The 17,776-nt window shown below is 38.3% G+C and overlaps 1 protein-coding gene across 3 annotated transcripts in view; it reads left to right on the forward strand.

Annotated features, from left to right (window-relative positions):
• Positions 1-17,776, forward strand: part of LOC117317572 — a 63,844-nt gene that overhangs the window by 34,505 nt on the left and 11,563 nt on the right. For all 3 annotated transcript variants that reach the window (XM_033872407.1, XM_033872408.1, XM_033872409.1), the window contains exons 3-18: positions 3,655-3,782; positions 4,270-4,412; positions 4,773-4,905; positions 5,512-5,632; positions 7,045-7,149; positions 7,514-7,736; positions 8,179-8,475; positions 9,126-9,179; positions 9,432-9,560; positions 10,240-10,361; positions 14,676-14,772; positions 15,173-15,320; positions 15,752-15,850; positions 16,276-16,463; positions 16,991-17,076; positions 17,464-17,604. In XM_033872407.1, coding sequence (XP_033728298.1) covers positions 3,655-3,782; positions 4,270-4,412; positions 4,773-4,905; positions 5,512-5,632; positions 7,045-7,149; positions 7,514-7,736; positions 8,179-8,475; positions 9,126-9,179; positions 9,432-9,560; positions 10,240-10,361; positions 14,676-14,772; positions 15,173-15,320; positions 15,752-15,850; positions 16,276-16,463; positions 16,991-17,076; positions 17,464-17,604 — 2,214 coding nt within the window. The remainder of the gene's footprint in view (positions 1-3,654; positions 3,783-4,269; positions 4,413-4,772; positions 4,906-5,511; positions 5,633-7,044; positions 7,150-7,513; positions 7,737-8,178; positions 8,476-9,125; positions 9,180-9,431; positions 9,561-10,239; positions 10,362-14,675; positions 14,773-15,172; positions 15,321-15,751; positions 15,851-16,275; positions 16,464-16,990; positions 17,077-17,463; positions 17,605-17,776) is intronic.

Consider the following 17,776-nt stretch of genomic DNA (forward strand, 5'->3'; position numbering starts at 1 on the left):
AGTGACATAACACAGTTGTCAGACGTGAGTGACATAACACAGTTGTCAGGCTTGAGTGACATAACACAGTTGTCAGGCTTGAGTGACATAACACAGTTGTCAGACTTGAGTGACATAACAGTTGTCAGACTTGGGTGCCATAACACAGTTGTCAGATGTGAGTACCATAACACAGTTGTCAGACGTGAGTGACATAACACAGTTGTCAGACGTGAGTACCATAACACAGTTGTCAGACTTGAGTGACATAACACAGTTGTCAGACTTGAGTGACATAACACAGTTGTCAGACTTGAGTGACATAACACAGTTGTCAGACGTGAATGACATAACACAGTTGTCAGATGTGAGTGACATAACACAGTTGTCAGATGTGAGTACCATAACACAGTTGTCAGACATGAGTGACATAACACAGTTGTCAGACATGAGTGACATAACACAGTTGTCGGACTTGAGTGACATAACACAGTTGTCAGACTTGAGTACCATAACACAGTTGTCAGACTTGAGGTCCATAAACAGTTGTCAGACTTGAGGTCCATAAACAGTTGTCAGACTTGAGTGACATAACACAGTTGTCAGACTTGAGTACCATAACACAGTTGTCAGACGTGAGTGCCATAACACAGTTTTCAGACTTGTGTTCAGTGACATGGTTCTCAGATTTGAGTTCATTAATTCAATTGTCAAACTTGAGTTCCTTAATTCATTTGTCAGATTTGAGTTTTATAACCCAGATGTCATATTATCCTACTTAGATGTGTGTACATGTCTGTTGTTGAAATTTAATCAAAGAGACTGTGCTCCCCTCAGCCAGAAGTATTCAGATATGGTGTTGTAGCATGAAACATGAAATAGCTGTTAAACTGGATGAAAGTAAAAGTCGTGTCACACCAATTGCTTTGTGAATGAGTTGTGTACTTGTAAACAAACCATAAAGGTATTTACCACCAGGTAAAGTACACACATACTCTAACAACCTGATAGGGCTATAGTGTACTGTGGACTTTATAATACATGCCATGTCCAATTAGTAGTTCAAGACAATAGTAGAATGATTATGCATTTTAGAGGTTTTAAAAAATAGCCTGCGTAATGGACTAATTAGAATTGATTTATGATGAAGGATTTCTGAACCAGAACATGGATTGGTACTTATCTCCTCTCAGTGTGTGATGGCTGATAAACCGCTTGATACAGAGGGGTAGGGAAAGACAACTCTATCTCATTTGGGGTAGGGAAAGATAACTCTATCTCATTTGGGATAGGGAAAGATAACTCTATCTCATTTGGGTAGGGAAAGACAACTCTATCTCACTTGGGGTAGGGAAAGACTACTCTGTCTCACTTGGGGGAGGGAAAGACAACTCTGTCTCACTTGGGGGAGGGAAAGACAACTCTGTCTCACTTGGGGGAGGGAAAGACAACTCTATCTCACTTGGGGTAGGGAAAGACAACTCTATCTCACTTGGGGTAGGGAAAGACAACTCTATCTCACTTGGGGTAGGGAAAGACAACTCTGTCTCACTTGGGGTAGGGAAAGACAACTCTATCTCACTTGGGGTAGGGAAAGACAACTCTATCTCATTTGGGGTAGGGAAAGACAACTCTATCTCATTTGGGGTAGGGAAAGACAACTCTATCTCACTTGGGGTAGGGAAAGACAACTCTTATCTTATTTTGGGTAGGGAAAGACAACTCTATCTCACTTTGGGTAGGGAAAGACAGCTCTATCACATTTGGGATAGGGGAAAGACAACTCTGTCTCATTTGGGGTAGGGAAAGACAACTCTGTCTCATTTGGGGTAGGGAAAGACAACTCTTATCTTATTTTGGGTAGGGAAAGACTAATAGAATCTTACACTTCTTAATCCCGTCTCACTCCCAAAGAGGTGAATGATTGTTTTTCTTGAAACCTGTTTACCTTTGTATGTAATTATTGACATAACATCAATGGAAGAAAATTGTGACATGACATGATTGAATTGTCGGCTTAACATAAATATAACGTCAATGTATTGTTGCAATGACATCACTGTATTGTCAACCTAACCATCAATCATGTTTTTCACTGTATTGTCACAATGGCGTCATTGTATTGTCACCGTAACGTCATTGTATTGTAAACATGACGTCACACAATTGTTGAGATTGTGCAAAAGCATGTGTAGCTTGTCTCAACCCTACAGTGAGATAAGAAAATCTTACTCCAGCAAAATTGTGTATAATACCTTGTCCAGAGTAAGACAAAACTCTTTCAATACTTGTTCAAAGGCCAGGGCAAATTCTACAGAGACAAACGGTCAGAGGATTAAGACTTTGTAGAGAGTTTGATTAGGGTGCTTGTGCAATGGCCAAGCTAAATTCTACCAGACAAACATTGAGAGGACAAAGACTAGAGAGTTTGATTGGGATAAAGACCAGATATTGCCGCCTGTTGATAGACTGTGAACCCAGCTGTTAGTATGTGTGGGGCAATAAAACAATACACCTCCTATATAGATAAAGGTGGGAGATCGGTTGTCTGTTCAGGTGTTGCATATTACCCATCCTAATTTGTACCGTAGTTCCCCTGATAGCAGTCTAGAGTTATGTATGATAATTTGTACCATAGTTACATTAGTAACAGTCCTGTGTTATGTGTGATAATTTGTACCGTTGTTTCCCTGGTAACAGTCCTGTGTTATGTGTGATAATTAGTATGGTATAGTTCCCCATGGTAACTACTGTATCATTTAGAATAAGCTGTAGTTCCCCTGGTAACTACTTTATCATTAAGAATAAGCTGTAGTTCCCCTGGTAACAGTCCTGTGTTATGTGTGATAATTTGTACCATAGTTCCCCTGGTAACTACTTTATCATTAAGAATAAGCTGTAGTTCCCCTATTAACAGTCCTGTGTTATGTGTGATAATTTGTACCGTAGTTCCCCTGGTAACTACTTTATCATTAAGAATAAGCTGTAGTTCCCCTGGTAACAGTCCTGTGTTATGTGTGATAATTTGTACCGTAGTTCCCCTGGTAACAGTCCTGTGTTATGTGTGCTAATTGTACTATAGTTCCCCTGGTAACAGTCCTGTGTTATGTGTGATAATTTGTACCATAGTTCCCCTGGTAACTACTTTATCATTAAGAATAAGCTGTAGTTCCCCTATTAACAGTCCTGTGTTATGTGTGATAATTTGTACCGTAGTTCCCCTGGTAACTACTTTATCATCAAGAATAAGCTGTAGTTCCCCTGGTAACAGTCCTGTGTTATGTGTGATAATTTGTACCGTAGTTCCCCTGGTAACAGTCCTGTGTTATGTGTGCTAATTGTACTATAGTTCCCCTGGTAACAGTCCTGTGTTATGTGTGATAATTTGTACCGTAGTTCCCCTGGTAACTACTTTATCATTAAGAATAAGCTGTAGTTCCCCTGGTAACTACTTTTTCATTTAGAATAAGCTGTAGTTCCCCATGGTTACTACTTTATCATGTAGAATAAGCTGTAGTTCCCGTGGTAACTACTGGATCATGTAGAATAAGCTGTAGTTCCCGTGGTAACTACTGTATCATGTAGAATAAGCTGTAGTTCCCATGGTAACTACTTTATCATTTAGAATAAGCTGCTCCAATAGTTCCAATTGAATGTTTTGTTAATATGTTACAGATCCCGTGGGGGTGTTTATGTGGAAACCAAGGACCAAACATCCGGCAGCAAATACGAAAGTGACGACATTATTCCACCACGTGAAGCTGGTGACGGCCATGAGGAACCTGACTCCATTTTGATTGGAGGTAAATTGGACAGCTGTTTTATCCATTGTTGATGAGACAAAATAGCAAGCTTAATCTAGAAATAATGATTTTAGATCACAATAATCCCAAAGGACAAGCGAGTGCAATAATTATACTGTGTAATAGCTTCAATATTTCATTCAGTCAGGAGATTTACCTTTAAACGAGTTCTCGATTCCCTCCAGAGGCCCAGGGTCATAGCATTCGATAATTTTAAGGCATACTATTAGACATTTGATAATTGAGTTCCACTTCAATAACCTAAATGAGCTTTGAAATTCACATTAATTAAGTTTTACTTCATAATTAAGCTGTAGATAAACCAAGGGAGTGTTACAGGCCCATAGGGCATCTTGTTTGATGTTTCTACTGAACTGCAATAGCTATGGTTGTATGTGTTTAGCTTATTATACCAGGCGTAGCATTATTGTTTGTCATTCTTATAGCATTAAAGATTTCCTATTAAACTCCATTTCTTTGTTACCAGAGGAATATTCCACTGACGAGATCGTAGATTTCATCGAGATTCCTGGATTGAGTAGCGGAAATGCGAGCGAGTCGGATGACGGCTATGATGTTGTTGACTACCACAAACCTTCACGGATACGCTTCAGTAAAGGCCCGATAATGGTGAGTACGGTACATCTCAGGTAAAGCCTGCAATAACAAAGGGAGGTAAATGTTGGATATACAGGGCGATTTGTTGGTCTCTTCAAAAACATTAAATACCTTTGTGATATGTTGCAGTTGTTTTGCTGCTTTTAATTATTTTTTTATTCTCTTTTATTCATTTGATATTATTGTTTTTTCATTGGATAGTTCAAACAATTAAAATGGTTCACAATTTAAAACTCTCCAACCGAGACTCATGTTATGTAATGTCTAGTGGCTTTACCAAGAAAATAAATTCAAACTTTTCAAAAACTTGACCATGCATGTATTGTAAATATATTCAATGAAATTGATGGATGTTTATCTTTATATCTAAAGGTGTTTCCAACTTTTTCGACGGAGGAGTATGATCGGAGAAATGAAGATGTAGACCCAGTGGCAGCTTCTGCAGAGTATGAACTGGAGAAACGTGTGGAAAAAATGGATGTCTTTCCTGTAGACCTCATCAAAGGTAACTATGGTAACAGGTAACCATGGTGACATATAGTGACAGGTAACTATGGTGACAGGTAGTGACAGGTAACCATGGTGACAGGTAACCATGGTGACAGATAGTGACAGGCAACCATGGTGACAGGTAGTGACAGGTTACCATGGTGTTACCATGGTGTTACCATGGTGACAGGTAACCATGGTGACCTGTCAAAGTGTAATATGCGGAAAAAACATCCTGGACATGATTAGAGATCCCAGATAAATCCTGTTTGTGACAAATATTTCTTTTCTGTTCTTTCTGCAGAATATAGATATTTTAAGTATTTAGAATATTTCTGAATAAGAAGATTTGGCTTAATGGTTTAAATTTCCATCTCTTTTGTAGACAATGTAATTTTAATATACAGTGAAAAATTAGTCTTTTCTAACATTAAGGATTCAGGAAAATATTTTGATACAGATAGAGAATTCCTGCAGGTATTGATATTGATTGAAATTTATATTTTGTGTTTCAGCTATGAAATATGAAATATCATTTTAATGGACTTTTTGGCTGATCATCATCAGTCGTTAATTGGTTTAGTATTAATTTTAATATCATGCCATAACTTCTCTGTTGCAGGTCCTGAGGGACTTGGTCTGAGTATAATAGGTATGGGGGTTGGGGCCGACGCCGGACTGGAAAAACTAGGGATCTTCATCAAAACCCTAACAGAGGGTGGAGCTGCCCAGAGGGACAATAGGTAAGGATGAATAGATGTTGATAGGCTCTGATTCTTTAACTCTCAGATTTACGGATATCACATTAGATGTATTTACTAATGTTAAGTGCCAGTATGTACACTGTCAACGGTTACACTGGTTGAAGATGATTTTTGCCCGATTCTGAACTCTGTAAATTTTAGCAACCTGTTCAGCTTGATGAAATCTACCATAGTCTTGTTTGGACTTCCTACAGATTCACTCAGCATTTAAGAATCTTTTCTTTTCCTAGTTGAGCCCCTGTAAGGAAGTTTTGTTTTTCCTGATGTGAGGCCCAGTAAGGAGATTTTGTTTTTCCTTATGTGAGGCCCAGTAAGGAGATTTTGTTTTTCCTTATGTGAGCCCCTGTAAGGAAGATTTTGTTTTTCCTTATGTGAGGCCCAGTAAGGAGATTTTGTTTTTCCTTATGTGAGGCCCAGTAAGGAGATTTTGTTTTTCCTAGTTGAGCCCCTGTAAGGAAGTTTTGTTTTTCCTTAATGATGCCAGAAGGATTTTGTTTTTCCTTACTATGAACCCCCCCCCCCCCCACACATGCTCCGCAGTAAGGAGATTTTGTTTTTCCTTATGTGAGGCCCAGTAAGGAGATTTTGTTTTCCCTCAATGAGGCTCAGTAAGGAGATTTTGTTTTCCCTCAATGAGGCTCAATAAGGAGATTTTGTATTCCCTCAATGAGGCTCAGTAAGGAGATTTTGTTTTCCCTCAATGAGGCTCAGTAAGGAGATTTTGTTTTCCCTCAATGAGGCTCAGTAAGGAGATTTTGTTTTCCCTCAATGTGGCTCAATAAGGAATTTTCATTTTCTCTTTATGAAGTTCAATGATAACATCTGTTTCCTTTTGTGATATAGTAAGGATTTTTTAGTGTTTTCTCTGGGTAAGATCATGATCAAATAATTAATGAAAAGAATACTGTCATGTCTTAATGAGGCCCAATAAAGGGTAACTGTTTCATGTGATTAAAGGCTGCAGTTTTACCTGGAGGAGGTGAGACTGTATACGTTTGAGGAAGTGAATTGTTTGTGTGTTAGTCAGAGAAGTGTCCTCAGACTGTATAACACATTAGGACTTAAAAATAGCTTCATGTGAAGTATATACTTAATAGGTCTGAACAAATGTTTTTGGACTGTGTTCATTTCAGGAATGCAGAAAAATGATGTATAATAATGTCATTTCAGAGAGTCAGAACAGGATAAACGGTGTAAAATAATGTATAATAATGTCATTTCAGAGAGTAAGAACAGGATTAAAGAAATTAATGTATAATAATGTCATTTCAGAGAGTAAGAACAGGAACGTTGTAAAATAATGCATTACAATTCTTGATTCTTACATTTGTTTTACACTATGTATAAGATAGATGCTGTGTTTGTTGCTGACAATCATTTTAACACTACAGGATCCATGTTAATGACCAGATTATAGAAGTCGACGGTAAAAGTTTAGTCGGAGTCACTCAAGCCTACGCTGCCTCTGTCCTCCGCAACACAAGTGGTACTGTGAAGTAAGTTACCTCCCCTTGGAACTGATGACTTTAAGAATTGTAAAAAAATTGAAGCATAGAGAGAGATCATCTCTTTCTTATAGAAATATTGCCACCTTTTTCTGAGATGTTTTATGTAATATTGTTAAGGAATGTAAAGTATTTCTGATAACAAGTTCAGTTTGGTTCTTCTTAAATCTTCATGGTATTTCGCCCTGATGGAAGGTTTGTCTGTGAAAAGTGATTTGAATCAGGATCATTTGAATAGATTTCACCGAAATTAAAAAAATTTGAAACATTTTTATTTTGTAATTAAAAAAAGTCTTTTTAGCAGCTGCTTTGTTGTGTTACAAGTGTTCTAATTGGTTGATCCTTTTGCTTCCAGGTTTATGATTGGGCGAGAGAAAGACCCAAGTAAGAGTGAGGTTGCACGCCTAATTCAGCAATCACTGGAGCAAGACCGTCGACGCGAAGAAATGCGGAAACGGGAACAAGAGCGACTTCAGCATCTACAGGATGATGTGAAGCCACGTGACGAGGTAGCTGAACATCAACATCAGCGACGTCTGTCGGAGAGTGAAAAGGATGTCCTTCTCGATGATGATAAGGTACAAGATCCAGTTATTATAATTTCTGAAGTTTTATTAGTTTATTAGCTCAACTATTGTGAGTAACCATAGGCTAAAGCTGTTTTCACAGCATCCATGTCAGGGGTTCACCTCAAAACTCTAAAAAATACAAATCTTATATTTAGATTTTAAGGTAGCATAAGACCTTAAACACAAATGCTTATCTATACAACCTTAAGTTAAACACAAATTTATGTTTATACAATTGCAACCTTTAGTCAAAACACAAATCTTATGTTTACTTTAGACTGCATATCAAGTGTTAATCGAGTATAAATTCAGATATAATCATATCTAAATATTAATTTTTTCAAACTTAAATATTGAGTTTTCTATTATAATCTTCCTAGTTGTGATAGTCCCAGTCAGTTTTTATGATTTTGGCAAACAAACAAGTAACAACAAAGGTGTTTGTTTAAAGGATGTTGACGAATCTGAGGGAATGGAGGAGGAAGAGGAAGAGGTGGAGGAGGAGGAGGAAGTCGATGATGACAGTGACGAGAGTGAAGGAGGTTACGCAATGGAAACGGAGGAGACGGCAGCAGGGGAGGCTACCCCAATGTCACTTCCTTCTGGCCTGGACAGTACGGAGAACAGCATTAGCTCCCCTGAAGAGGGCACCAACCCTAACATAGAAGTGTTCGACCTACAGGAGAGCAGTAGTGATTCTATTTCGCCCGACATGGAGTCTCAGGCCTTGTTTGTTAAACTAAAGGAGGTGAGTATGTCGCTTAGTACAGGGTGGTCCTATTATTGTAGGGAAGGGATTAATAAAATCTTTTACCCCCTGGGGGTGAGACAGAGGAAAATCTCCGCCCTCGTCTTGCGGAGTGTTTGGCAGCTGAAGTATTTTACGCCGAAAGTCGAATTCCCCTGTCTTACTTTCATGGGGACAACTGATTTATTTTTCTCATACCATCTTATTTGTGCAAAATTTTACTTTGTATATTACAAGGTTTGTTTAAGTCATGTTATCCTATATTAAAGCTGTACAGTGGAAGGGAAGTAACTCTATTGATCACGTGATAATATTGTTGTGAAATATGACCGAATATACAATGTCATATACTCAATATCTATATTGCTGACAATGGCAGGTGTAGTCTACGGTCACAGGGTGGGTCCATAAGATACGTCCTATTACTAGCTTGACCAAGTGTAGACAATCCGATTGTAGTCATGCACGGTCGAACATCTGCTTCGGGACGAGGTGACATAAACACATTCGCTTAGAGAAGTCAGCTCGTCAACTACATTCACAATAATAGGATAGTTTTTGTGGCCGTAAGTTTTGGGGAGTGGGCTAATGCCGAGCAATAGCTTATTACCGATGGAGTACGGTAAATATAAAAAAATCTCTCTTTTCAGGCGCAATACAAGAAAGCAGTTTCTGAAGCTGAGCTGGCCAAGCTTAAAGGAAAGGTAAAAAGGAATGTTTGTTAAGGCAGAATAACTGGAACAACTCTTTCTTGTAAGAGATAACAATGTCACATGCATAAAAGATAGATATGTTTTAAAGCTTTAATGAGAAAAAACAAACATCACGTTATTATAATAGACACCTGCTTTGACTGAAAACTGTGGATTTATTTGAATTATCAAAGAAATAACAATTTGTCAATAGAAGTAGACAAGGGTTTATAAATCTACTTTTAATTTGTTTTTCCCTGACAGCTGATCCATTTAGAAAGCATTGAGAACCAGAAGAAGGATTATGAGAAGAAATGTGAGTCGATGGCCAAACAACTCCGCGACCAGGAGAAAAATCTGGAGAAATCTCGTAAGGAGATGAACCAGTACCAGGTAATGAGGCATTGTTCTATTCGTGATCAAGTCCTTGACAGATGTTGTCCTTACTTGACCCCTATTTACATATGACCTGTGTTGACCCCTGTTTACATATGACCTCTGTTGACCCCTATTTACATATGACCTCTGTTGATCCCTTTTTACATATGACCTCTGTTGACCCCTATTTACATATGACCTCTGTTGACCCCTATTTACATATGACCTCTGTTGACTCCTTTTACAAATGACCTCTGTTGACCCCTGTTTACATGTGACCTCTGTTTACCCCTGTTTACATAAAACAGGTGATTTACCCCTTGTCTAGCGTTGACCTTATTAAGATACATACAATGCCTGATCTGTTGATTACTTTTCACAAATGACAGTTAACTAAAATATTGCCTGATGTTGAACTGGGTTGATCCTTAATTTTGAACCATTGTCTGATGTTGACCTCAGTTGACCCCTATATGCGTGTGAGAGTTGATTGAACCATTGTCTGATGTTGACCTCGGTTGACCCCTATATGCATGTGAGAGTTGATTGAACCATTGTCTGATGTTGACCTTGGTTGACCCCTATATGCATGACATTTGATTGAACCGTTTTCTGAAGTTGACCTCAGTTGACCCCTCTGTTGACCTTTACTTTACATATCCATGTGACCCTTGATTGATATTTTGTGCTGCAGGACCTTTTAGAGGGCTCCCAAGGTCAGTATATAGCCCTGGAGAAGAGGATGAAGGGAGATTTCACAGCACTGGAGAAAAAATACCACAAGGCTAAGAAACTCATCAAAGAGTACCAGTCTAGGTCAGTAAGAGTTCTCACAAACTCATTATAGAGTACCAGTCTAGGTCAGTAAGAGTTCTCACAAACTCATGATAGAGTACCAGTCTAGGTCAGTAAGAGTTCTCACAAACTCATTATAGAGTACCAGTCTAGGTCGGTAAGAGTTCTCACAAACTCATTATAGAGTACCAGTCTAGGTCAGTAAGAGTTCTCACAAACTCATTATAGAGAACCAGTCTAGGTCAGTAAGAGTTCTCACAAACTCATTATAGAGTACCAGTCTAGGTCAGTAAGAGTTCCCACAAACTCATTATAGAGTACCAGTCTAGGTCAGTAAGAGTTCTAACAAACTCATTATAGAATACCGGTCTAGATCGGTAAGAGTTCTCACAAACTAATTATAGAATACCAGTCTAGGTCAGTAAGAGTTCTCACAAACTCATTATAGAGTACCAGTCTAGGTCAGTACGAGTTCTCACAAACTCATTATAGAGTACCAGTCTAGGTCAGTAAGAGTTCTCACAAACTCTATATAGAGTACCAGTCTAGGTCAGTAAGAGTTCTCACAAACTCATTATAGAATACCGGTCTAGGTCAGTAAGAGTTCTCACAAACTCATTATAGAGTACCAGTCTAGGTCAGTAAGAGTTCTCACAAACTCATTATAGAGTACCAGTCTAGGTCAGTAAGAGTTCTCACAAACTCATGATAGAGTACCAGTCTAGGTCAGTAAGAGTTCTCACAAACTCATTATAGAGTACCAGTCTAGGTCAGTAAGAGTTCTCACAAACTCATTATAGAGTACCAGTCTAGGTCAGTAAGATATCTCACAAACTCATTATAGAGTACCAGTCTAGGTCAGTAAGAGTTCTCACAAACTCATTATAGAGTACCAGTCTAGGTCGGTAAGAGTTCTCACAAACTCATTATAGAGTACCAGTCTAGGTCAGTAAGAGTTCTCACAAACTCATTATAGAGTACCAGTCTAGGTCGGTAAGAGTTCTCACAAACTCATTATAGAGTACCAGTCTAGGTCAGTAAGAGTTCTCACAAACTCATTATAGAGTACCAGTCTAGGTCAGTAAGAGTTCTCACAAACTCATTATAGAGTACCAGTCTAGGTCAGTAAGAGTTCTCACAAACTCATTATAGAGTACCAGTCTAGGTCAGTAAGAGTTCTCACAAACTCATTATAGAGTACCAGTCTAGGTCAGTAAGAGTTCTCACAAACTCATTATAGAGTACCAGTCTAGGTCAGGAAGAGTTCTCACAAACTCATTATAGAGTACCAGTCTAGGTCAGTAAGAGTTCTCACAAACTCATTATAGAGTACCAGTCTAGGTCAGTAAGAGTTCTCACAAACTCATTATAGAGTACCAGTCTAGGTCAGTAAGAGTTCCCACAAACTCATTATAGAGTACCGGTCTAGGTCAGTAAGAGTTCTAACAAACTCATTATAGAATACCGGTCTAGATCGGTAAGAGTTCTCACAAACTAATTATAGAATACCAGTCTAGGTCAGTAAGAGTTCTCACAAACTCATTATAGAGTACCAGTCTAGTTCAGTAAGAGTTCTCACAAACTCATTATAGAGTACCAGTCTAGGTCAGTAAGAGTTCTCACAAACTCATTATAGAGTACCAGTCTAGGTCAGTACGAGTTCTCACAAACTCATTATAGAGTACCAGTCTAGGTCAGTAAGAGTTCTCACAAACTCTATATAGAGTACCAGTCTAGGTCAGTAAGAGTTCTCACAAACTCATTATAGAATACCGGTCTAGGTCAGTAAGAGTTCTCACAAACTCATTATAGAATACCGGTCTAGGTCAGTAAGAGTTCTCACAAACTCATTATAGAGTACCAGTCTAGGTCAGTAAGAGTTCTCACAAACTCATTATAGAGTACCAGTCTAGGTCAGTAAGAGTTCTCACAAACTCATTATAGAGTACCAGTCTAGGTCAGTAAGAGTTCTCACAAACTCATTATAGAGTACCAGTCTAGGTCAGTAAGAGTTCTCACAAACTCATGATAGAGTACCAGTCTAGGTCAGTAAGAGTTCTCACAAACTCATTATAGAGTACCAGTCTAGGTCAGTAAGAGTTCTCACAAACTCATTATAGAGTACCAGTCTAGGTCAGTAAGATATCTCACAAATTCATTATAGAGTACCAGTCTAGGTCAGTAAGAGTTCTCACAAACTCATTATAGAGTACCAGTCTAGGTCGGTAAGAGTTCTCACAAACTCATTATAGAGTACCAGTCTAGGTCAGTAAGAGTTCTCACAAACTCATTATAGAGTACCAATCTAGGTCAGTAAGAGTTCTCACAAACTCATTATAGAGTACCAGTCTAGGTCGGTAAGAGTTCTCACAAACTCATTATAGAGTACCAGTCTAGGTCGTTAAGAGTTCTCACAAACTCATTATAGAGTACCAGTCTAGGTCGGTAAGAGTTCTCACAAACTCATTATAGAGTACCAGTCTAGGTCGGTAAGAGTTCTCACAAACTCATTATAGAGTACCAGTCTAGGTCAGTAAGAGTTCTCACAAACTCATTATAGAGTACCAGTCTAGGTCAGTAAGAGTTCTCACAAACTCATTATAGAGTACCAGTCTAGGTCAGTAAGAGTTCTCACAAACTCATTATAGAGTACCAGTCTAGGTCAGTAAGAGTTCTCACAAACTCATTATAGAGTACCAGTCTAGGTCAGTAAGAGTTCTCACAAACTCGTTATAGAGTACCAATCTAGGTCAGTAAGAGTTCTCACAAACTCATTATAGAGTACCAGTCTAGGTCAGTAAGAGTTCTCACAAACTCATTATAGAGTACCAATCTAGGTCAGTAAGAGTTCTCACAAACTCATTATAGAGTACCAGTCTAGGTCAGTAAGAGTTCTCACAAACTCATTATAGAGTACCAGTCTAGGTCGGTAAGAGTTCTCACAAACTCATTATAGAGTACCAGTCTAGGTCGGTAAGAGTTCTCACAAACTCATTATAGAGTACCAGTCTAGGTCAGTAAGAGTTCTCACAAACTCATTATAGAGTACCAGTCTAGGTCAGTAAGAGTTCTCACAAACTCATTATAGAGTACCAGTCTAGGTCAGTAAGAGTTCTCACAAACTCATTATAGAGTACCAGTCTAGGTCAGTAAGATTTCTCACAAACTCATTATAGAGTACCAGTCTAGATCAGTAAGAGTTCTCACAAACTCATTATAGAGTACCAGTCTAGGTCAGTAAGAGTTCTCACAAACTCATTATAGAGTACCAGTCTAGGTCAGTAAGAGTTCTCACAAACTCATTATAGAGTACCAGTCTAGGTCAGTAAGAGTTCTCACAAACTCATTATAGAGTACCAGTCTAGGTCAGTAAGAGTTCTCACAAACTCATTATAGAGTACCAGTCTAGGTCAGTAAGAGTTCTCACAAACTCATTATAGAGTACCAGTCTAGGTCAGTAAAAGTTCTCACAAACTCATTATAGAGTACCAGTTTAGGTCAGTAAGAGTTCTCACAAACTCATTATAGAGTACTAGTCTAGGTCAGTAAAAGTTCTCACAAACTCATTATAGAGTACCAGTCTAGGTCGGTAAGATATCTCACAAACTCATTATAGAGTACCAGTCTAGGTCAGTAAGAGTTCTCACAAACTCATTATAGAGTACCAGTCTAGGTCAGTAAGAGTTCTCACAAACTCATTATAGAGTACCAGTCTAGGTCAGTAAGAGTTCTCACAAACTCATTATAGAGTACCAGTCTAGGTCAGTAAGAGTTCTCACAAACTCATTATAGAGTACCAGTCTAGATCAGTAAGAGTTCTCACAAACTCATTATAGAGTACCAGTCTAGGTCAGTAAGAGTTCTCACAAACTCATTATAGAGTACCAGTCTAGGTCGGTAAGAGTTCTCACAAACTCATTATAGAGTACCAGTCTAGGTCGGTAAGAGTTCTCACAAACTCATTATAGAGTACCAGTCTAGGTCGGTAAGAGTTCTCACAAACTCATCATGGAGTACCAGTCTAGGTCGGTAAGAGTTCTCACAAACTCATTATAGAGTACCAGTCTAGGTCGGTAAGAGTTCTCACAAACTCATTATAGAGTACCAGTCTAGGTCAGTAAGAGTTCTCACAAACTCATTAATTGTAGTTTATTAAGTAATCCTTACATTATAAATTGGTTCTTGTTCGATGAAACAAGACTCCGTTTTATGGTTGCTAGGTGGCACAGTGGTAGCACCTTTCTCCTGGGCAGCCAGTGTTTGATTCCCCTAATCGAACATGAAAAGGTATGGGGTTACTGAAGTTTTTAAATATTTTCAAATTTTCATTTCCAGAGAAAAAGATTTTATCCAGGAGAGAGAATCTCTGTTACAACAGCAGGCTGAAAAAGATCAGCAGTACAACGCTCTGGTCAAGTCTCTCAAGGATAGAGTAAGTTTACCGGATCACTCAACATCTAGGTCCTGTCAATGTGTTATCATCTTGGTCTGAACAATGTTTAGTTACTACTCCATCTAGGTCCTGTCAATGTTTTATCATCTTGGTCCAAACAATGTTTAGTTACAACTTCATCTGGATCCTGATAATGTTAAGTTAAATAGTCATCCATTGTTTACCGAACTCTGCTTAAATTCAATTTTCAAAAGGTCTTTAACATTAAGTTAACAACCCTTTTATGATATTTTCATGACCACTCAGAATTATATATGTTATAAGTGATAATTGCTGAGTGAGGCTTGTGTTGTGAGGCTACAACTGGTACTGTAACATAGATTCTTTGTTATTTTGAGGTTGTGCTACAGTCATAACAAGTTTGTAATCCCTGTGACAGGTGTTCCGGTTAGAAGGAGAACTTGCCGAGGCTCAGGCAGCAGCCGGCCTACCTGTGGTCATTCCTAAAGACTCGACCACCCCACAGAAGGCAGATCTCGACACGTTACTCAAAGTCAAGACTTCACCCTCCCAGTCAGCCCCTACAGGTTAGTCCTGACAAACAGATAAGTCTTTCTCATTTTCATACCTGTCAAATCTTCAATTTTATCTTGGAACCCCTATTTGATTTCAGAAAGAAGGGGCGCCAGGTTCGGCCATTCTGCGGCCCCTCAGTGATAATTATAATATTTTGCAGGAAAATAAATCAATATCAGCTGCATTTTACATCTTGTGACTGTTGACCCCTGAAATTTCTGTGAGCCCACAAAAAATCTGATGTTTTAGTTGGCAATCCATATTCAGCTGACATTAAATTATTTTCCAGCAAAAGATTATGCTTCTCACAGAAGGCCAAATTGGCACCACCCCCCCTTAAACTTAAAAAGGAGGAATAGAATCTATCACTGATGATATACATCCATCAGGTAATCGAAAGGTAGGAAATAAATTTAATTTGTTTTCTTCTTTATGTTTCCAGAACAAGCTTCGAAAGTCCTGAAACACCAAATGTCGGACAGTGTTTCCTCAATTTCCTCTGGATCAGACGGATCACCCGTGGATACTGTCGGCAGTCCTGGTAAACATCACAAAATATATAAAATAAAAAGCAGGCCCTTTGGGCCTCTTGTCCTTAAATTAATTTTGTAATGCTTTCCTATAGAAAATTTTGAAGTTTCAATACAGAAAATCGATGGAGCCAGGTTTGATTAAATTGAGAAACTTTCATAGACGGTAAATAGATTGGATATGACAAATTCTCATTGCATTGCTAATTATACAGATATCATTGTATGAGAAGATGATTTTAGAAAGTTTCATGGATGGGAAATGGATTGGATATGACAAATTCTTGTTACATTTGTCGTTCTTATAACAGATATCATTGTATGAGAAGATGATTTCAATTTGTATATAATTTTGTCCTGGAATCAAGTTATTTCTATCTTAAAAAATATTCTATTTATAGCTGCAAATTTGTTCAAGACAATATTTCCTTTATAGATCCCGAAGTCCTCGATGGTGAACTTGACCGTGACCTTGACCTCAACGGACATGCTGAACTTGACCTCACACTGACAGGTGTGATTCCCGAGACATCATTATTGGACACAACGGCCAACAAGAGCAAGGGTCAAGTTGGTACGACGGGTGGAAATGCCAGTCGCCGGCTACCCACGAAACGTAACAAAGTAAGTTCAACAATCGTAACAAATGAATGTTTTTACTGTGCTAAAATACTGAGGTTGTTGAAACTTAGGGGCATAAACCCTATTAAGGGACAGAGGGAGGGAGTTTGCAGGGTAGATCTCTCGGTTATAATCAGTTGTTAGTTAGTTCTAATGAACTAAATGGGTTTATAGATAACACAGTATATTTGATTGAAACGTATTTTATTTGTCAAAACACAAATGGGATTAGAAACAAGTATAAAACTTATAATCCGTATGTACTGGATTGAAATAACCAACAAACGTTATCGTATGTTGTGCCTTACAACATCTAGTATGTATAGGAAACTTAAATGCAATCCTTTGAAAAACCTTGTAAAAGAAAATATTTCATTCACAAAAATGTTTTCAGAAGATTTAAACAATTTGAAAAACCTTGTAAAGGAAAATATTTCATTCACAAACATGTTTTCAGGAAACTGAATTAAACTGAAGACTAAGTTAAGTAATGTACAGATTATAGGAAATTGTCGTTTTATGTTTTCCAGTCTCAAGAAAGTCTGAACGAGGCAGCAGAGGGCGAGGTAAAGCCAGAAAACGAGAGTCGACTAGAGGCTTGGATGAAACATGACAGGTCGGTATATAATTCAGTGTTGGAGAAAGTTAGCAGCCAGAATATGAATTCATGTACAGTGTGAAACCCTTGGTTCTTACTAGCCACATGTATGTCTCGGGATTCTTATTATTTCAAAATCTACAGATTGTGCCTTTTCCAAACTTAATTCTTCACCTCTGTGAGTTTTCATTTAATTCAGTTTTGATTTTTGCACTCCCTTTCTGAAAATTTTAATAAGAGTATAGATGTTATTGAATTCAGTCAAAGTATAGATGATATTGATTTCAGTCAAAGAATCTATGTTATTGAATTCAGTCCAAGTATAGATGTTATTGAATACAGGTACTTCAAATTCTAATGTCAGCTTTTACATTGAAGGTTATTGTTGAATTTCTCTTTGTTTAGTGATGGAACAGTGAAAAAGAGTGCTGCTAAGAAGAAAAAACCCCAGGATGTGCTCCTACCCCCATCGGTACCTCCACCCCCACCCCCGGGTCCTACGACGGAAGTCATTACAGACACCGATAATCAGTCTCAACATTCCCAGTAAGTAAAGAGAGATAAATGACAGTCAGTCAAGGGAGATAACCAGTAGTCTGTCTCAACCTGCCAAATAAGTAAAGGGAGATAACCAATAGTCTGTCTCAACATTCCGAGTAAGTAAAGGGAGATAACATGTAGTCTGTCTCAACCTGCCAAATAAGTAAAGGGAGATAAC

Source organism: Pecten maximus, chromosome 19, assembly GCF_902652985.1.
Source record: "Pecten maximus chromosome 19, xPecMax1.1, whole genome shotgun sequence".
In the NCBI taxonomy this organism is placed as follows: domain Eukaryota; kingdom Metazoa; phylum Mollusca; class Bivalvia; order Pectinida; family Pectinidae; genus Pecten; species Pecten maximus.